This window comes from Pecten maximus, chromosome 10, assembly GCF_902652985.1.
Source record: "Pecten maximus chromosome 10, xPecMax1.1, whole genome shotgun sequence".
Lineage (NCBI taxonomy): Eukaryota > Metazoa > Mollusca > Bivalvia > Pectinida > Pectinidae > Pecten > Pecten maximus.
Window position 1 is genome coordinate 13194530 of NC_047024.1, and position 23126 is coordinate 13217655.

General features: G+C 35.6%; 1 protein-coding gene across 2 annotated transcripts; it reads right to left on the reverse strand.

Annotated features, from left to right (window-relative positions):
* Positions 1–133: 133 nt before the first annotated feature.
* Positions 134–22744, reverse strand: LOC117335557. 2 transcript variants are annotated; one of them, XM_033895633.1, is made up of 5 exons: positions 22631–22744; positions 8200–8357; positions 6487–7740; positions 3264–3445; positions 134–1271 (listed from the first exon to the last, which is right to left on the reverse strand). In XM_033895633.1, exons 2-5 carry the CDS (start codon positions 8297–8299, stop codon positions 921–923), a joined length of 1887 nt encoding a protein of 628 aa, XP_033751524.1. In that variant the 5' UTR covers positions 8300–8357; positions 22631–22744; the 3' UTR covers positions 134–920. The 2 variants fall into 2 exon arrangements, with proteins under 2 accessions (XP_033751524.1, XP_033751525.1); XM_033895634.1 differs by lacking the exon at positions 22631–22744 and adding an exon at positions 10506–10702.
* Positions 22745–23126: the final 382 nt, after the last annotated feature.

Here is a 23126-nt window from a genome sequence, read left to right on the forward strand (position 1 = left end):
TGCACGTTTTAATGTACAAACCAATAGGCCTATATGTTTTGTTTACTGTTTTCATACACATGGCCGCCAAATAAAATAAGGAAAAAGTAAACAATAAATTACATATCTTCCATCGAAAAATGCACAGAAATACTTGTATGTCATTGATTTATTTAGATATGCCTAAATTCTGCATGCGACGATGCAATAGTAACAATGATATGCGGGATGTTTTTTAACTCTATTCAAAAGATCGTGGCAATGCATGATCATGCAGCTGATAAACACTGGCCGCGGCCTTCACCTTTGATACAAAATCAGCATGCGTACGGTCGATCAAATTTTCCTGAACTGTTTATTGTTTAAATTCATATTGTTAAATTGTAAAACAATATAAATGGATTTTAAGATAAATAATATGAGTACACTGTATACATTTATATTCTTATAATGTATCATCGTTTTCGTAAAATATTATGCTGTCATTGTACGACTCCCGTGTGTAAATCGCGTATCTATGTCAAAGATGATTTTACGCATGAATTTTGTTTTGATCCGTAACTGTGCACAATATTGTTTATTAGATAAAGGAATAAGTGTTATCATGTACAATTAATTAATTTCTTTGTTATCATTTATTGCTTATTTTCGACTATGTTATCAAGCACCAGTTCTGCATGCATACAAATGATGATAGTCGGGTGTTTTGTCTCCATATACAAACGGACACGGATAAGTCGAACCATCGGATAAGTCGAATATTTTGCTCGGTCCCGTCGACTTCGACTTATCCGAGTTTTACTGTATACACTTTGAACACTATTCCTCTTAAATAAACTCCAGGTGTTTTGCACCACAGATGTTGTCCAACACAGATGTTTTCCTCACACAGGGCACTGTCACCTACAAACCTACAGAAAACGGTGTCAGAATTAAGGTGTTCATGTGGGGATGTTAGGTGACTTCGGTGATCTGGGACACTGTTCCACATAATTACTGGCTTTGGTCTTCGTGCGAGTCTCCGGCTTGGTGAGGTACCACAACAGATCACGGTACTGTTTAGGCCAGAGATAGCAGAGTCTGTGATGCATTACCTTTGGAATATCCTCGGGGCGAGCCCCATCAAACATGACTGGGATAAACCTTGTCTCTATGTCTGCACCACCATTTTGAATCTCACTTTCCATGAGCTGATAGATATATGCAGTATGAAGAGCACTCTCGTTGTTCTCCACAACACAAGTAGCCTCTGTCAGGTAATTAGGGGACACACACACTAGTACAAAGTCAGCCTGAAGTAGAGAAATACATAAAGTCAGTATACGTATATAAACATTTATCCTGCAACTGCCACCGCATTGTCGGAATACACCCACCGTATATATTTTTGCTGTATACGGCAGTGACGGAAAACAGCTGTATTTTGGAATCTTAGCACGTGCGTCAGTTCGACTGACCTACTTCAAAGTGAAACTATGTTTAAAAGGCGAACATATTTCTGTCATTTTTGACACCGTTTCACTTCAAAATGATTATTTTTGATGATTATTTTTATGACTGTTGCAGGATAAATAGAATACATGGTCAGTGTCTTAAAATAGAAGCTGTATTTTTGGCTCGGGACAGAAAGACAAAAGTGGCTCGCCAAGGCTCGCCACTTTTGTCTTTCTTTACCCTCGCCAAAATACAGCTTATATTTGAAGACACTGATCATGTATTCTCTATAGATACACAAACTATATATCAGGTCTGCAATACATAACATAGTTGGACCTGGAATCACTTGTGACAGAAAATATCTCTACAGGCTGATGGAAGCAGATTTTCAAATGTGAAACAAGTTCCACTGTAAGTCAAATGATAAGCTTGATCCACCAAATTTGACCCCTGTGACCATGAATATGAACCTTTCAGCCAAATTTCATGACTCTTGGAGTCTTAGACAGTGAGAAGAATTAATTTAAAGGTTAAAGAAGTTTTACCACTGTGGCCTTAGATATTGTTAATGATCATATCTTTCAGAAAATTTTATTTGGCCTCATCCAAGGAACCTAGCAGCTAATTATAATATCATGACTCTGGGACTATTGGTCTGTGAGAAGAAGCTGTTTAAACAGAAAAGTTGACATGTGATGGTCATGATGGAAGGACAACAGAAGTACTGTTGTAGTACTGTCAATAATCACCAGTAGTACTGTGGTAGTACTGTCAATAATCACCGGTAGTACTGTGGTAGTACTGTCAATAATCACCGGTAGTACTGTGGTAGTACTGTCAATAATCACCACAATACTGTGTTAGTACTGTGGTAGTACTGTCAATAATCACCAGTAGTACTGCGGTAGTACTGTCACTAATTACCAGTAGTGCTGTGGTTGTACTGTCAATAATTACCAGTAGTACTGTGGTAGTACTGTCAATAATCACCAGTAGTGCTGTGGTTGTACTGTCAATAATTACCAGTAGTACTGTGGTAGTACTGTCAATAATCACCAGTAGTGCTGTGGTATTACTGTCAATAATCACTGGTAGTACTGTGGTAGTACTGTCAATAATCATTGGTAGTACTGTGGTAGTACTGTCAATAATCACTGGTGCTACTGTGGTAGTACTGTGGTTGTACTGTCAATAATTACCAGTTGTACTGTGGTAGTACTGTCAATAATCACCAGTAGTACTGTTGTAGTACTGTGGTAGTACTGTCAATAATTACCAGTAGTACTGTGGTAGTACTGTCAATAATCACCGGTAGTACTGTGGTAGTACTGTCAATAATTACCAGTTGTACTGTGGTAGTACTGTGGTAGTACTGTCAATAATTACCAGTAGTACTGTGGTAGTACTGTCAATAATTACTGGTTGTACTGTGGTAGTACTGTGGTAGTACTGTGGTATTACTGTGGTAGTACTGTCAATAATTACCAGTAGTACTGTACATGTGGTAGTACTGTGGTAGTACTGTCAATAATCACCAGTAGTACTGTGGTAGTACTGTCAATAATCACTGGTTGTACTGTGGTAGTACTGTCAATAATCACTGGTAGTACTGTGGTAGTACTGTCAATAATCACCAGTAGTGCTGTACAGTACTGTCAACAATCACTGATAATACTGTCTATTACCATTGGTACAGTGAATAATTACTGGTAGAAATTACTGTTTTATTATTGTAAATGATTTCATCTATGATATGTATAGATGGTCCAACTCCAGAATGGAAGAGACTACAAGAATAGGCTTTATAATGAGTTGTCAATCGAGGTACATTTGTACTTTATACTGACCTCAGAAAACCGCTGGTTACACCACTCAATTTTGTCAATGCTATCAATCATCTTGTGATCATAAACATCCATACAGCATGTGAAACCGTTCTTCTCCAGACAGCGACACAGGTTGAGTACTCTCTGGATGTGGCGTTTACTGTCGTTGGAGTATGTCACAAACACCTTGATATGCCAGAAGTCTACAATACAAATAATACAACACAATTTTAAACATTGAAATATCGGTATAACGAGGTGAGGAATGTGACTTGGTACTGAACCAGCTATACTTTAATTAGACCTGTTTTCTCTGATATTGAATACTTTAACAAGACCTATATTCTCTGGTACTGAACAGGCTAAACTTTTACAAGGCCTACTTTCTCTGTTACTCATGAACAGGCTATACTTTAACAAGACCTATCTTCTCTGGTACTGAACAGGCTATACTTTAACAAGACCTATCTTCTCTGGTACTGAACAGGCTATACTTTAACAATAGACCTTTTTTTTCTCAAACCACTAGCAAATAATAAAGATACCACTGAACAGTTATAAAGGAGTTCACCTTCAGAGCTGTTGAGGTAATTTAGTATTCTTGTGTTACAAATGTATCATTATTTTAACTGCAGCCCTTGACATAGACTTCCTCTTTCATTTGGATACTGGGCACTTAATTATTACCTATTTATCTTTCTTGTTGATTTTTTAGTTCAATTTCATATACCGTATTCAACCTATTAAGTGCACTGTACGCTTACAAAAACACAAAATAGAGATCTAGATGAAGACCTTAATAAAACCAAGTACAGGGAATTCGAAACCTGTATGTGAACAAGAGATCCCAGAGGGATCTTGGCGCCCACCATTGAATGATCTTTATAGGTTCCATGTCAGATTGATCTTTTCTCTACTTTTCCCTTCCTCTAAGTCTTACTAATCTGTGTATTTTCATAAACAGCCCTCTATAGCTAGTACATTTCAAACAAGGGGAACCTATATATAAAATTTAAGATTTAGCGATAATGACTGTCTGTCGGCCATGTTGTTTTCGGATTGGTCCCAATATGCATAACTAGGCACCGAGAGAAACCTACATATGAAATTTGAGAAAGATCCCTTCAGTACTTTCTGAGAAATAGCGATAACAAACTTCAATTGTCAATATCCAAGATGGCTGCCTGTCGGCCATGTTGTTTTTCCGATTGGTCTCAAAATGCAATATGCATAACTAGGCAACCAAGAGAAACCTACATATGAAATTTGAGAAAGATCCCTTCAGTGCTTTCTGAGAAATAGCGATAACAAACTTCAATTGTCAAAATCCAAGATGGCTGCCTGTCGGCCATGTTGTTTTCCGATTGGTCTCAAAATGCAATATGCATAACTAGGCACCAAGAGAAACCTACATATGAAATTTGAGAAAGATCCCTTCAGTGCTTTCTGAGAAATAGCGATAACAAACTTCAATTGTCAAAATCCAAGATGGCTGCCTGTCGGCCATGTTGTTTTCCGATTGGTCTCAAAATGCAATATGCATAACTAGGCAACCAAGAGAAACCTACATATGAAATTTGAGAAAGATCCCTTCAGTGCTTTCTGAGAAATAGCGATAACAAACTTCAATTGTCAAAATCCAAGATGGCTGTCAGTCGGCCATGTTGTTTTCCGATTGGTCCCAAAATGCAATATGCATAACAAGGCACCAAGGGGAACCTACATATGAAATTTGAGAAAGATCCCTTCAGTACTTTCTGAGACATAGCGATAACAAACTTCAATTGTCAATATCCAAGATGGCTGCCTGTCAGCCATGTTGTTTTCCGATTGGTCTCAAAATGCAATATGCATAACTAGGCACCAAGGGGAACCTACATATGAAATTTGAGAAAGATCCCTTCAGTACTTTCTGAGAAATAGCGATAACAAATTTCAATTGTCAAAATCCAAGATGGCTGCCTGTCGGCCATGTTGTTTTCCGATTGGTCTCAAAATGCAATATGCATAACTAGGCACCAAGGGGAACCTACATATGAAATTTGAGAAAGATCCCTTCAGTACTTTCTGAGAAATAGCAATAACAAACTTCAATTGTCAAAATCCAAGATGGCTGCCTGTCGGCCATGTTGTTTTCCGATTGGTCTCAAAATGCAATATGCATAACTAGGCACCAAGGGGAATCTACATATGAAATTTGAGAAAGATCCCTTCAGTACTTTCTGAAGATTAGCGATAACAAGAATTGTTTACGGACGGACGGAGGGACGGACGGACGGACGACGGACCACGGACGCAGGGCGATTTGAATAGCCCACCATCTGATGATGGTGGGCTAAAAATAACATTTTTTATTTGTTTTCATATCTTCATGTAGTGGAAACAATCAGGAATCCTTTGGTTAAAAGACTGAAGATTATATTAACAGCTGAGTGAGGTTTAGGAACTTTTCGTATGTTTGAATTAGGGCACCATTCTCTTTTCCTGGAAAAAGTTAAGGGTGCGCTCATTGGGTCGAATATGGTAATAAGTGTATGTACCTGCCTTTAAAAGCACACCATCAACATTTTTCTTGATAGCCCTTTACCGAAGCATGTTATAGGCCCAATATCAGGTCTCTGGGGCTCTTGATTAATGTGAAGAAAGCGTTTAGAGATTTTAGCATATTTGACCCAGGTGACCTTTAATGTAGATCAAGGTCATTCATTTAAACAATCTTGATAGCCCTTCACCTCAGCAAGCTAAATGCTTATATCATGTCTCTATGCCTCTTGGTTATTGAGAAAAAGTCAAAATGTAAATTAATTGTTTACATCCCATGACAGGCGACAGTCAAAAAGCGATTAGAATAGGCCACTTGAGACTTTGTAAATGTGTAACAAAAAGTATGTGCAATACATCCATACAAAACTACTTAGAGATTTTCTTCAGACTTTGTAAATGTGTAACAAAAAGTATGTGCAATACATCCATACAAAACTACTTAGAGATTTTCTTCAGACTTCGTAAATGTGTAACAAAAAGTATGTGCAATACATCCATACAAAACTACTTAGAGATTTTCTTCAGACTTTGTAAATGTGTAACAAAAAGTATGTGCAATACATCCATACAAAACTACTTAGAGATTTTCTTCAGACTTCGTAAATGTGTAACAAAAAGTATGTGCAGTACATCCATACAAAACTACTTAGAGATTTTCTTCAAATTGGAGATTATTGAATACTATACATAAAAGACCTACTTTTTCTCTGGTACTCCACAGGTTTCATATCGTCAGGCATGGACTTTGACTTCGTGAGCCCTGACATACATTCCAAGGGCTGGTTGCCTTGTGCTCCCCCGACTGCTGATATACAATGCATCGTTGATTTGGCTCGTGGGAATGTTTTTGGGGGTTCTTTATTCGCAGCAGACTTTTCCTTTGCAATACGTTGATTTTGAAGCTGTTGCTGTTGGTCAAGCATACCTCGATGGTTTCTGATCCCTCCATTAAAATTGAATATCCTTCGAAAATCCTCTTCCGTATGTGGGTCTCTATGAACTACACCCTGGTCACTACCACCACGAAGGCGGCATTGCACTTCCTCTAAATTACTGCGATTATAAAGCATCTCCTCACGGTTTTTGGCAGCCATGATTGAATTGTATTCCTCATTAGGCATATAGGATTCAGAGTTTGTAAACTGTTGCAGTTTTGCGAGAGGATTCCCATGAGTAGTTGGACTTGGACTACAGAATTTCTTTTTGTCCGCTGGAGTATGTTGTCCTTTCATTGGGCGAACCTGTAAATTAAGTCCAAGGTTAGCACTAGATCGTGCTGGCATTCCCTGTGGGTCAACTAAAGGCTGGTTTGTATTCATTTCCTCCGACACTTGTCGACCAAATTGAGCAGGAGTATGTCCTGTCATACGTTCTGAAGTCTCCACCACTTCCTCGTTACCTACCTGCATGTCATTATAGTTGAGCAATGGCGGGACTCGACTGAGGGATGGAAGATAGTGTGTGGCCTTGAATATGGTTCTAGGTAGGGCAGCCTTCTCGTCATGTGACCAACCCATTGAATTTGATTCTGCTTCACTCTGGATACTGTCATGGACGTAGCGATCAGCCACGTCAATGTTTACCTCCATACTCTCATCTGTGACACTCGAATCAGTGTAAGATGACATGTACTGGGAGGAATTAGATAGATGGACCCCAGAATGTGGTACACTTTCTGTTGAGCTGTAAGACTGATAATTATGAGGCATGGTGTTAAGTTCCTTGGTGACATGCAACGAGTGCGAAGACATGTCAGGGCAGCCCTGAGAGTTAAAGTACTGATTGGGACACACGTTCATGTTGTGGTGCTGGGAAATCGCGGAATTCGCTACAGAAGAGCTTCCACAACTCCCAGCACAACAACCAGAGGCAAAGTTGTAAGAGTTTTCTCCAGGTTCAATCTTCACTCTCGGCCTCCTGTTCCTTATAGCAGCAGTGTATTTTCTTTCAATTTCTGGAGGAAAAGGGCAAAAAATATAACACTTAAATCTTTGAAAGGTTGCGTAAAATTAGAGGTAAATCCTTTGCTATCACTTAAGCTGCAATAGTACTCCTCAAGAAACTGTTGTAAGCACAACTTAAACATTTTTTTTTGAAAAGAAACATTGTGGTCTAATATTGTGGAGATCAAGACAATTGTTTTTAGTTCACTTGACAATATCAACCTTATCATTATTCACAAAAAGGTATACTTTAACAAACCACTGAACTAAATAACACAGCCATTACCATATAGTATGTCTGGATATCGGAACAGGGCACATGGAAAAGTTCTTAAAACATTCAAAATGGCAAAAAAAACCCAACAGAAAGCAGGAAATAGACTGATGTTCACTCGCACCTTTTGCCAAGTGAACAAGCCAACAAAAATAATTAAAAAAAACAACAACATGAAAACACAGCAAATCTTTACCTGGTATTGCATCCAGCAAAACATCCAATGCATCGGGACGCTCCATGCTCTCCAATGACTTTTTCAATTTTGTTACATGAGTTTCCAGGCTTCTTAACATAGTCCTCAAATAGTTTCACAGTGTTGCGACCATGTGGTGTTTGGCGACACTCAATATTCTGTAGAAAAGAAGAAGGGAAAAGCAATGACACTTTTGTAGCGATAGTTTCTGAATGTACTCAACGTCTCTGGGGACCAGCATCATTTTTGTAAATTTAGTGTTTATTGTGTTGATAGTCTTTTAATCCATTCTCCACAATCCATAATTCATTAACTAACTTCTAATTACTGCATGTACAATTCAAGTGCTGAACAGATATTGACAGTAACAGTTTAATCTCCTGTCAATACAATTCCATTGATCTGTCTGCTAGCACTACACTTTAATGTGCAAGTTCCTGACTTCCTCTTTCAAACATTGCATTTTAACGCGTTTGGCATCTCACATATCACTTACTAGCAGGTGTCTTTGACAAATAACTGATACTATAACACATTGGCTCACAATCTTCTCTATATATGCATTTTAATCTATAATTATCACTTATAAACCAAAGTACATTTGAATAGAGTGAAAACATTCCGTTTCATATTGCTATCTATTGGATAAGTCTCCAAAAGATTTTTTTTTGTACAACAAGAGATCCAAGAAGGATCTTATAGTCCACCATTGTATTATCTTTATTAGTCCAATATGAAAGGCTGATCTTTTCTCTATTTTCCCTTTTTTCCTTTCTTCCTCGTATTCATTTGACAACATGCTTATCGGGAACCTGCATATGAAGTCAAAGCTAAAAAGATCTGAGAAGAACTTTCTGAAATACATAAATAACAAATTACAACTGTCAAAATCCAAGATGGCTGCCTATCAGCCTTTTCGTTTTCCCAATCAGACCCAAAATTGAATGGGCACAATTAGGGACCAAGAGAAACCTACATTTGAGGTTTGAGACATATGCTTCCATTAGTCTCACGAAATAGCGATATCAAACTTCAACTCTCAAAATCCTAGATGGCTGCCTGACGTCCATTTTGTTCCTGATCAGACACAAAATTGAAGCAGCACAACTAGGGACCAAGGGAAAATCTACATGTGAAGGCTGAGAAATATCCCTCCAATACTTGTCAAAATCCAAGATGGGCATCTATCAGCCATTTTGTTCGTTGGATCATGATCATACTCTAAATCAAATGGGCACAACTATGGACCAAAGGGAACCAACCAGTTTAATTTGAGAGAAATCCACCCCGTACTTCTCCAGAAATAGCAATAACAAGGATTGTTTATAGAAGGATGTTAAGCGACGGTTTACGAAGGCCAACATTCAACGGATGCAAGGTGATATGAACAGCCTACCATCAGATGATGGTGGGCTAAAAATATAAGATATTATTTGTTACATGGAGTCAAGCCTTTGCATCATCACGGTCAATGTTGGCTTCATCCAGTTAGACATAGTCTAGTAATCACCATCCTAATTCATTCAAACTAGACATCATCATCTTTACCCAAATCAAATTAAAGTTAGAAATCATCATCCTACACCAAAATGTAAACAAGAAATCATCACTCTTCCCCAAATTCAACATAGATATCACCATCCTTTTACTTAAATCCATGATAGAAATCACCATCCTTACCCAAATTAACACTAGAAATCATCACTCTTACCCGAATTCAACATAGATATCACCATCCTTTTACTTAAATCCATGATAGAAATCACCATCCTTACCCAAATTAACACTAGAAATCATCACTCTTACCCGAATTCAACATAGATATCACCATCCTAACCCAAGTCAAAGCTAGAAATCATCATCCTTATACTAAAATCCATAATAGAAATCACCATCCTTACCCAAATTTAACATAGAAATCATCACTATTACCCAAATTTACACGACAGTAATCATCATCCTTACCCAAATTTAACATAGAAATCAACATCCTTACTCAAAACTAAGCTGAAATTCATCACCCTTACCCAAATTCATACTAGTAATCATCACCCTTACCCAAAGTCATACTAGTAAACATCATCCTTACCCAAAGTCATACTAGTAATCATCACCCTTACCCAAAGTCATACTAGTAATCATCATCCTTACCCAAAGTCATACTAGTAATCATCATCCTTACCCAAAGTCATACTAGTAATCATCATCCTTACCCAAAGTCATACTAGTAATCATCACCCTTACCCAAAGTCATACTAGTAATCATCATCCTTACCCAAAGTCATACTAGTAATCATCACCCTTACCCAAATTCAAGGTAGAAATTGTACTCCATCATCCTGATTCAAATTCAACCGAGAAGTTACCATCCTTTACTGAAATGCAAGCTAGATATTGAACTTTTTAAATCCCAGTATGACATATAACTATATAGGTCCTAGAATTCCCAAGAGACTTGTCCACCTGTACGAGTTACCTGTACGACTTCCTGGTAGAACAATAACAGCTTGGTGTCCAAGATGTCCAGTAAGGCTATGACTGTCTGTGTAGTAGCCTAGGGCACTCCATTGTTTGTACTTATCCATGTGTGTATCACTATATATGTTAGGGGAAATGTTTAGTCATCATAGCACTTCTCTCCGTCATTAAAAACGTGTGAAAGTTTTATATAAATCAAATGCACAAGAATGGAATTGATTAATTACACAAGAAGTCATCTCGTAAATCATGACAAATGCGGATGAAATTGCAAATGAAATGTTTCACTTTGATAGATCTGGTAATTACAACAACTGGTTATAATACAAAGTGGTGCACAATGCACCCATGATTGATTAAAATACATGATTATTTGAAGGTTAGTGATGAAAACATCAAACTAACGGAACCTAAATAAGACTGTAGAAGACATGAATTGTAGGAGCTTATATAATATTAATCCATCAATAATTGCTGACTTGGCATTTTATTGCCAGGAATCAGGACCCAAACCAAGTGAGATATCGAAGAAGTTTACAGAGGACTGCTTATTTTTGGAGAAATAAAGAAAAAAAAATTCCCATCCCAAAAATCTGTGACCTGCTATTTACTTTATATGGATACCATGTCAAGTCTCCAGCCTACAGTTAATTTCATACAAATCTACCAATTTTAAATTTTTTTTTTATTGAAAATAAAATCTTATATTACGCAAATTTAATAATGTTCTGAAAACCAATTTGTACGCAATTTAATACGATGTCTGAGCAACAAAATAATTGAATTTAAGTACCTTATAGCTAAAAATATTTCCAGTCTACTAATGCTTTCCCAACTTCAGCTTTCCAATTTTCCCATTATGATTCCTTAACAGATATCAGACAGAAGGGTTTTCTTTATCAGTGTTTCTGCTGACCGCTTAATGTACAATGTTTGTCAAATAACCATGTATTCTCTTTCTGGACCCCATTTCAATAATGAGACATTGCAGATGACACCAATCCGTTCATGCCAACAATTAACAAATCACCAATGTTAATCTATTTATAGTAAGTGACCTTAATTTCAACCCTGAGGACTGAAATGCACACTAGTATAAGAGATCGATGGTTGAGTTTCACGACAATTGGATTATTAATGAAGTTCCTGGAGCAACGACAATGAACATCTATTTATGCAATGACCTCAATTTTAAATGCAGTTTGTTGAAATGCATAACTACTGTATGAAGTTTCTTGGACAATCGGATTACTGATGAAGGCGGTAGGCAGAGAAATAAAAAATCTATTCAATGTACTAGTTGTGACCTTAATTCTTATCTCTGGTGGAGGAAACATGTAAGAGATACAGTTAGATGAATGTATAATGAAGATTCAGGACAATTGGATGATTAAGTCGGTAGAGAGAGGACATTGTTTGGTTATACATGTGTATGGATTATTCCGGCCAGATGATAACTGGTTCAGTCACATCATTTGTTTATGGCCCTATACCCTTGTATATGCTGTCCATCCCACCATCATAATCTTCAGTTGTAGCTTTGAAAATTTCGGTTGCTATAGCGATGCCGCACTAGGATCCTGTTAAAACATTAAAAATTTTCTTCAATTTTTTGCAGATTTGAAAACCAAATTTTCTCTGCCAATATCCGCTGTCAGCAGGGGATTCTAGCAGTGCTGAATGTTATTGCAATAAAGAAATATTTTTGAAATGTATTTAAAAAATAGTTTACATAGTAAGTCAACAGCTGTCTGGTGAGTGATTCATATAGGTTATATGCTAAAGACTAAAACAAAAGTCTGACAATTAATTCAACAAGCATTGTGATTGGCTGAAGATTCTGTTGGGGAATCCCCAGCTCAAGACTTCCTGGTCTGTTAATAAATTTGGATACAGATACATGCTGTGTGCCATGTGCATATAACTGGCTTCCGTCTGCATCAGCCAATGCTTGATTAAGGGTGATAAGATCAGAAGAGTGGAGAGGGAGGGGTGTTAGTCTGTCCCTAAGTTGATCCTGAAGTAACTAATGATGTACCCGTGTTTAACTTCTGTTTTCCGGGATAGAAAACTTCAGTGAACAGTGAAACATGGGGTGAGGTTGTATGATACTGATGAAAAAGTACTTGTTTTCCTCATATAATTTAATTAATCAGTTCAGATTCTCATTGCAAAACTCCAGTGTTACAAAGGAGTATAAATGCAAAACAGACAGGGTCTCCATGTATCTACCTGAAATCTATCGTTAAGGGAATACACATCACTGCATTTTCAAACAAAATTTTTAAAAAAAAAGTCTACTATTAGTGTTTTCACTTTTATTGAAGAGCAAGAAGCATGGTACTTCAGACCATTCTTGAATCTTACAAACTATTATATTACTTGACCACAAAGGTGCACTGTGTGTTTACAAAAACACCAGAGGAATGTGCTTAATAAAACCATAAATTTTTCTGTATAGATCATTGATTAATAGGGAAAAGTTTCCATGCAAAATAAGAGTTTATTTTTCTGAGAAATAGTTATTTTTTGTTTCTTTGGAAAAATTAAGCCATGTCCTTTTTTACTACTGTATATACATATACAAATGTATATACATAACATAGTAACACAATTGACGAAGGAAGACAACTTTATGACTCGTGACCAGGCCTCGTATATGTATATATGCAGTATCTTTTTGTTTCTTTGTTTACATTTACAAAATTTGTCATTATTGGGATCGTCTTTCCTCCATCTATAGTTTCAAATCATGGCAAAATATCACTGATGTGTTGTACCAGGTAGTCCTTGTAAAATTTTATGTTATGTCATCATTTTCATCACAAACCAAACCATTTGTTAGGATTTGAAATCCTGATAAAAAGTGTAACATTCAAACACCAATATGCCATAATCTCCCTGCTGCATGTTTTCCTGCAGGTAAGACAATAAATGAATCCAGGAAACCCAGACAAAATTTGATATTTTGAAAATATTTTTACCACACCAAGGAAGGCCTGCTCTGAATTGACACATTGTTCTGAGAATCTTTGTTTTAACCATTTTTTTTTTCATCAAAATTTTATTTGTAATTGTGACTATAATCTAAACTGTCACATACAGAATAGTTTACTTTTATAAATCATCAACTTATAATTAAGTGTCTCTTATAAACCAGAAAGCTGTCTAAAATCTTAATATAAACCTGCCACAGGTAACTTATCGGACACATCCGCCATGTACAGGTAACTTATCAGACACTTACAGGTAAATCCAATACACTCCTGGAAATAAAGTACAAAAAGAACAAGAGGATACCTGTAGACTCGTTAACTATTGTCTCTGATCTGTTGTTTGTTATGTACACTATACTTGTCTATGATAACTCTAGAGAACATGATGTGGAATTTATTACATAAGTGGCCTTTGACCTTTATTCCTGACCAACAACCATCAAAATCTAATTAGGTGTACAATTTCAAGCTGTGATGTCATGGTGTGAATATGAACTACATGTTCAAATTTATTTATTTCAAAAGTGGTCAAGTGTGACATTTAACATGAACCTTGACTGCTGACCACCAAAATTTAATCAGGTGCAGAACCTGATGTTGCTGTGATGTTATGGTGTGATATACGTGTATATATATGCAATAAATCTGTCCAGGTCTTAATAAACATGATATATTGTGGATGCAGTGGACAAAGTGCCCCCTTACTCCCTAAAACAGATCATACAACATGACAAGGCAGAGTCACATGACAAGGCAGAGTCACATGACAAGGCAGAGTCATGTAGGTGGTAAACCATTAACTACCTAAGTACAACATAACTAACTACTGTATCATCTGTTGGAACCAGTTACATTTTACTTACTACAGATCACAGTAAAACATTGTACTACTACATCATCTGTTGGAACCAGTTACATTTTACTTACTACAGATCACAGTAAAACATTGTACTACTACATCATCTGTTGGAACCAGTTATATTTTACTTACTACAGATCACAGTAAAACATTGTACTACTTTATCATCTGTTGGAACCAGTTACATTTTACTTACTACAGATCACAGTAAAACATTGTAATACTGTATCATCTGTTGGAACCAGTTACATTTTACTTACTACAAACCACAGTAAAACATTGTAACACATCACTACAACACAATAAACATTACCCTCCATTATAACCTGTTAGGTCCAGAATATAGTTAGATGTAACTTACCACAGATCACAGTAAAACATTGTAACACATCACTACAACACAATAAACATTACCCTCCATTATAACCTGTTATAATTAGGTCCAGAATAGTTAGATGTAACTTACCACAGATCACAGTAAAACATTGTAACACATCACTACAACACAATAAACATTACCCTCCATTATAACCTGTTATAATTAGGTCCAGAATAGTTAGATGTAACTTACCACAGATCACAGTAAAACATTGTAACACATCACTACAACACAATAAACATTACCCTCCATTATAATCTGTTAGGTCCAGAATATAGTTAGATGTAACTTACCACAGATCACAGTAAGACCATGTAAAACACATCAGGATAAACACTATCCTCCATTATAACTTATGTCCAGAATAGTTAGATGTAACTTACCACAGATCACAGTAAAACATTGTAACACATCACTACAACACAATAAACAATACCCTCCATTATAATCTGTTAGGTCCAGAACTGTTAATGTTACTTACCACAGATCACAGTAAGACCATGTCAAACACCACTACAACACTACCACACGTCCAAAATGACTTTATGTCATAACAACAGGTATCAATATAATAATCCATTAAAATCTGACACTAAGCCTTAGACATAAACAAAATTAACCTCAGGCAGTCTTTTTATCATATTTAAATATTTATCTCATTCATTGCCTGAAACACTTTTTTCCAGTGTACCTGTCCAAGTAAGGTATGGTTGCCCAAGGCGATATCTTACAGCTATCAAATGGTTTACCTACGAGGCTCCAACAAAATCATTACTTCAGGCGACATCACAATTCATATCATATACACAATTGTAAATGATAAGACACCTTTGCCGCTTTTATTGAACAGATATAACTGGTAAACAATCCTTTAAAATATTTGTAAAGAGATGGCAGATACTATTTATGCAGTAATTCTAATACAAATGTATCTAGCATATACATGTCCCTTTTACTTTTGAGACACTTTGCTATAATTTGTTTCATTCTTTTATGTGATGTCATTTGACAGATGTTTATTAATTGCCCAGGGCTCTTAAATTTCATCACAGGATCACTCTGGGCAAGTTTCAACTGGTAGAACTGGAGAAGTTGAAAATGTGTTTTTAACAAGAATTTCACGAAATTGTATGTCTTTCCTATCACACTTTGTCAGCACAGTAATTTCTTAGCAATTCACTCCAAAACTCTGGGTCGACCACGACACATCTCTGTTGAAAAGGGCTTCTCTTGAAATTTCAGGATTTAATAAAAAAAACAACAACAAACAAACTTTCCCCTTGATAGTATGCAAGCATCCTGTATACGTTATAGATGTGTAAATATTGATGCATTGCAAAAAAAATCAAAGTACTGGAAGTACTGTAAACGAACATTATTGTTTAATGCAAAATCAGTAATCTTCTAAGTTTAAAGTCGATAAATTTACTGATATTGGTTTGGGAATTAATTGCAAATAATTTGAAATGTTTGCAGCTGTTCTGATATGATTGGACACATGCATGTTTCTGTAAGGTCCTAATTGAAATTGGAAGTTTGTTGATCTATCTTGGATGGATGAAAATAAAATATGTCTTTCTTTCGGGAAGGCATCATCAGTTATAGTACAGCCAGGACTCTGTGACCTTATTGATGCCAACTTCTAATATGCACTAAATTTAGGCTAGTTCCATCGTTGGTTTAGCATATTTCAACTTAATATGATGAAACACACATAAAGAACTACTGAAAACCAAAACCAGAGCTGCTAATCAAGGCTCGAAATAGGAATGTATCCTATTGAAACTGTACTCAAGCATGTATGGTACTTCAAAACAAAAAAACTTGACTCCTTTTGTTCAGGAATCATTTGATGTTAATAAATCTTTATATGAGAAGATATACTTCTGGTATAATTACAGTATTGTACACAATGTGATAAAGAATAACAACCATACAAAGACTATCTTCATCAAATAATTCAGCAAACAGGAAAAGAAAACTTCAAGCTTCATTTTCAACTTCAAAGCTGATAACGGTTACAGTCCATTCGATGGGATGACACATTCCCTATTTATTGTCCCTTTCCAATGTTGATCATCCAATCATAGTGAACCACACAGTTCAGCAATGTTATTGCACAAATCACATCCTGTATGTGGAGAGAACAGTTTTCGGGGGGGTTATAAGATTCCATAACTGTGTGCAAATTTGTGAATCATTCCATATCTATATCTATATATATACCGTACGTGTATATATTTACAGGGGTGTACAATTCTAAAAAAATTCCACTAGCCCAAGGGCTAGTAGCTTATTTTTTCCACTAGCCCTGATGAAAATTCTACTAGCCCTGCACTTTTGATATTTTTCAATATATGTATTCCATTTAAATATTGTTTTCCGAAATGTACCTTTTCCTCAACATAATTGATCAGAATCTTGCCATTTAACAAAGAATTCAATAATTTTAATATTGCTTAGAATGTTATATGGTCTGTTTGTGAAAATAGTCATAACTATTGCGAAAGATATTAACTGTACAGTAAAATAAGTTTACACACTTCAAAACAATTAAGAGTATAAAAATATGGATTATATTTTACTGGTTGTAGATAAGAGTTAAAACTTTCTGACGGTTACATGTACCTATACAACGATATGTCAATATTGTATTTTGAATAGTTAATCTGAAATATACTTCAATCTAAATTAAATGAGAGGGAATAATTAATTTTTTTTTAAAATCTAAAGCTGCTAATTTCAATAAACCAACCCATTACCAACTCAATCACTACTATAAAAAAAGTTCTGGTTTCATGTCAGTGAACTTGAAGTTGAATTCATTCTGATCCACTACTTTCTAGATATTTTTGTTCTCCATCTCATTCCTGAGGGATAACTTATAGCTAGCAAATTGTATTGGATTGGAACTAAAGGTGCCAATATCAATGAAATCAATATCATTTTAACTTTAATCATAATCATAGGAAATTATTATCATGACAATTCAAGTAAAGTTCAAATTTTAATTTATAACAATGTTAAGTAGAGTTTTTCAGATGAAAATGTTGTGAACATCTGTCAAATATACATCTACAAGATTCTCCTACTTTATTTAGAAACCAACAGCTTAAGAAATTTAGTGTCATCACGCCTGTTTTTGAATATAACATCTGTCAAAACAGACCTGTATATATAACAGCACCAACGATCTAATTTCAATTTTAACAGGAAGATTAACTCAACTGATAATAAGATCTATATATCCCAACAATAAATGTGATATGATCACTAACTGTCACTTCACAATTAAATTCCTATCTTAATTATCTCTGTAACTATACTGAGATGTCGGCAGACCGTGTTTGCATCTGGGTCACTCGTGTTTGCATCTGGATCACTCGTGCGCTTGAATGCTATCAATGGCATACCTAAGCATTTGATAGACCTAGATGAAGATATTATTTACGTTTGAGAAATGTGTTGAACCGATGTCAACCACCTGTGGTTGAAAATTTTTATTAACTTGACCAGTTATACCATGTTTACAACTGTCAGAACTGTATACAGAAACAAACTGGCTTTTAATGTAGATTTATTAACGAAAATTTTGGTACAGAAGCAATTTGACGTTTCATGCAGATTTATGAAGAAGAAATTTTCACTAGCCCACGGGCTAGTCAGTGCCATAGAGCAGCTAGCCCTGACCTGAAAACTACTAGCCCCGGGCGTCGGGCTAGTGGAATTGTACACCCCTGATTTACACATATCAAAATTGGAATGACACAGGAGATTTGCAAGTTTAAGTTCTCCATCAGTCATAGGAGGTTTATGTAAAATGTTATATTTATTGGGGTAATTAGTAATTTTGATAATATATTTATGAAGCTCTATTCTGTACTTTCTACCAGTGCTTATATTAGAGAATGGACACAATTATATGTTCTCCAATGTCAAAATTAATAATATGTAAAATATTAGGGGTTTATTTGACCGAGATATATTTAAAATTTTTGTAATTATTCGCCATTCGAGGCCTGATTGCCGTCATAGTTGAATTACCATGAAAATGGACCTGAAATCAATATTTTTAAAAGAGAATGATCTGTGACTTGAATATTTCATAAAAATAATTTAATACATCGTTTATTCACTTCATTCAGATCTTCAGACACAACATAATTTGTGAAGTCATATATAGAAATATATGAACAATTTTGTTATTGATTTATAATTCACACAAGTAAGCACTAGATGTAAGCAGTAAGTATATGTACCGCTATCTACTGGCATGACTGAGTACAGTAGACTACACTCGCTTTGTGGATATTGACAGTATATATAACATATATTTACATACTAATTCAATTTTAGAATTGTAACTGAATCTTGTAACAGCATGGCACAAATAGTCATCTGAACATATGTTGTATATTGAAAAATTATTTAGGTAAATATTAACTCATTTGCTTGACTTTTAGAATTGTAACTGAAATCTTGTAACATCATGGCACAAATAGTCATCTGAACATGTGTTGTATATTGAAAAATTATTTAGGTAAATATTTACTCATTTGCTTGACTTCAATTTTCAATTTATCAATTCATTGATTACTGTGTTTGAAGTATGGTGTAGCGAGAATTTCAAGTCTTGATCATGACTTGATGAGCGTTCTAAATTAACAAATTATCAAAATGAATTTGTTTGAAAAATAACACAAGTTCCACAGCAATATTATATAGAGAATCGATCACACTATTTCAGAAGTTATAAAACTACAAATAACAATTAATGGCTGAATATCAAATTAAGTGAATATCACAAGTCTTTTTGCATTTGTTTTTAGATAATCCGGATTTCCGTTTTCCGTCTTTGAAAAAAAAAATACGTGGGCGTATTGCATAGTAAACGTAGCCATATGTACATATGTAACAGCTGATTTCAATCAGATTGACTTAACATGAACTTAACACCGTCTCAGTAGTTCGTCACAATCGAAAATTTGATCGTGAATTCGGTATTTTGCAAATTCGTTCATAATACTTCCAGGTAAATGAAAAAAATGCATATGGTCTCTATACACACACCAAAGATTAATAGATCCTATATTGGGTCCATTCTCTCGTTAAAATATCGATTTGGGTCCACTATCGACCATTTCGGTAATTCAACTCTAACGACAATCGGGCCGCGATTCGCAAATGAAAAATTAATTTAAAATTCGTAAACCTCTAATATTTTACATATGATACAATTAGGCATTGAAAAACATATATGTGGGTCAATTCTCTGAAAATAATGCCAATTTATATTATAATTAAGCCCCATTTTTCTTCGTTTCGGTATTTCCAAGTCTGCTTCACCTGTGGTCCGTTTCAGTAAATATTCTCGACTTTGCCGAAATAAAAACAAGCTATATAATTGTTCATTTTAAACATGACAACTGCCGACCACACGCATCTAAAAAGGTTATTGTTGATATCATCTGAATATTGCCGTAGTTATCTGTCACTTCGATTGTAAACCCATTGCCAAAGTCATGGAAGAATCGACCAATCAAATTGGTTTAACGTTTGATTTCCGTAATCTTGCAGTTACCTCCCTTACAACAGTAAATACGTTCCAAGTATCGCCTACAACAACCAATCCCGTGCACATGGCAACAAGATATTATCATTTGCATTTGATTTATTGGTCGTTTTCGTCAAAGGAAAATGGAATATGGAAATCGATGACAATGTTAACGCTATGACCAGTCACCCTGACCACAAATGCCACCTAGTATCTACCTTTCTCGCAAACATGTACAGTAACCTATAGTATGATACAATGTATCGTCTCGTACCTATAGTATGATACAATGTATCGTCTCGTATGCCGTTATTGATATATTTTTTTCTCTAAATTATAGAAATACTCATCTAGTTGATAATGATGTAACATTCTAGAATATATATATTACACATTTAAGTAAATCACGGACATATTTGCAGACCTATGCTATAATGTCAGCCGTTTTGGAATGAACACGGAAGAGGAAAACTTTCTAAACATCCGGAGACGAATGCGCCTGCGCAATATTTGTTTACATAAATATATTGGTTTGACCTGGAGTTATTCGCAAAGTTCAGGTTCATTTAGTCTTCACATTTCGCTAGCGTTATGTATTTTTCAAATCGTATGCATCTTGAAAACATCTACTGAATACATTTCAACATTTTCGGTAAAACTACTACATAAAACGAAGATGTTTTTGCCAGTAAATTATTTGAAGCTTAAGGCAATGGGGGCAGCCATATTTCATTGAAACAGACAGTAGATGGCGTATTGGTGAATGTGGCTACCAAATATGGTCATATTTCTCAGTCCAGTTCTTGATGGCAATAACCGAACATTAATGTTCGTTTAAAAAACCTTAACTTATGTTAAGTGACCACCTGTCTCATGTGACCTTTTTGACCAGTTTCCTTGGAAAGTCACATAAGACAAGTTTGACTGTTCTTAACTCAAATAGACAGCAAAAAATCAAAACTCGTGTAATCTGTAGACTGTGTTGATATGTCTATACTACATTTGTACAATGCAACTATATTCCAGATTTGGTTGAAATAATATTGATACATTTGAGAAACTGAACTAAACACAAAACTTTAGAAGTTGCTGGACCATAAGTTCTGGAAAATATTTTGCAAATGAAAGCTGTATTGAAATGTCCACTGCTGTAAACGTTGAAATTTACGCGAGGGGGAAATTTACACTAATTACGCGGACTCCTTTTATTCGTGAAAATTTCCCCCATGTGTATTATTTTTATATCAATTTGCGTAATTTTGAACTACAAGCGAAAGTGGATCTATTGCGAAAATTACCCCAACGTGTATAGTTTGCATATTGAAATCGCAAAATAAACCCCTGCGAAAATAATCACGCTTACAGTATATATGATCTCACAATATACCAAATATGGTTAAAGTTGGATGAATACGATTTGATTAACAGATCTAAACACAAAACTTTAAAGTGAAATGTTGATGCTGTCGCCGATGGAAAAGTAACACCATAAGCCTCACTTCTTGCAGGCGAGACAAAAATGGCAGCCAAAGTGTCCATCTTTGATTTCAAAATGACCCAAAAAATACCATCTCCTGCTCCTTTCAGGTAAGTTTCAGCTAAATCTCACCAGTGGAATTTGAGAAGAAGTTTAAAATTTGTTGTTCTTGATGACGAATATCACTGCCATCTTGAATTTCAGAGACCCAATAAAATAACACCTGTCACAGGTGACCATCTCAGGTTCATTTTAGGCAGGTTTGAGCTGACTAGTACTCCCACTAGTGAACTTGAGAGTTTGAAATGTGGAAAGTTTAGTGATGGTGGAAGGCGCACGGAACACAACGAAGGACAAAACACAATGGTTACAGGTCATACTGACCCTTTGGTTAAAATGACCTAATAAAATGAGACTATTCAATGTTCTGAAGAAATGCAATGCAATACATGGCAGTTGAGCTTTGGTAACCAAGTCACCTTGCACGATCGGTTCCCAGCCAAAAGCAAATGAAAAGTGGTAAGTGTTTTAGAAAGTGTTTCTATAAGATAATTTTCTTTTCAAAACATGTTAAAGCTTAAGCATATATTCTATCAATGTTTTATATAAACTTTATGATGTTCATATCCAACAACACTCTAACTAAACTAAATATGTTTTTGACAATATTGAACATATCTAAATTTACCAAGATGTCTTCCACTTCATATCCCAATTTTTCTGCGAGCATCTTCCAGTTGTTGCCCATCATCGTGTCAAAATCAAGCTTGTTAGCAAGCTGGATCCAGGTGTCCTGGCTGACATACTTAAATGGGATTCCTTCCAACATGGTGATAAATGTTGGATCAAAATGTTTGGTCCTTAAGCTCTGCAATCCTCAACTGTGATCAGTTGACCCTCGACGGTCTTAATCTCTGATCAGCTGGTCCTATGAGGGCCTAAAAGTAAGAGGCCTTATAACTCTCCCAACCTCCTGAATGTCAAGGTCAGTGTATACGTACAGGGTACACCAGCAACATCATTTTCTTAACCTCCATTTTCTGAAAGGTAAAAATAAAACATATATAATAATTAACTGCATTTAATAAAACATTCATGTTGATCTAAGTTAATTAAAACCTTTAATTACCTGTCAAACCTTTACCTTCATAAAACCTTCACCTTTATGAGTCCTGCAAGTAGGC

Excerpts from the sequence above, each read along its gene's own strand:
- LOC117335557 (XM_033895633.1), bottom strand. The coding sequence starts at position 8,299 with ATGTTAAGAAGCCTGGAAACTCATGTAACAAAATTGAAAAAGTCATTG. Across the intron at positions 7,741-8,199 it reads TTTGCTGGATGCAATACCAG|AAATTGAAAGAAAATACACT; the intron begins GTAAAGATTTGC and ends CTTTTCCTCCAG. Across the intron at positions 3,446-6,486 it reads TGTGGAGTACCAGAGAAAAA|ACTTCTGGCATATCAAGGTG; the intron begins GTAGGTCTTTTA and ends TTTGTATTGTAG.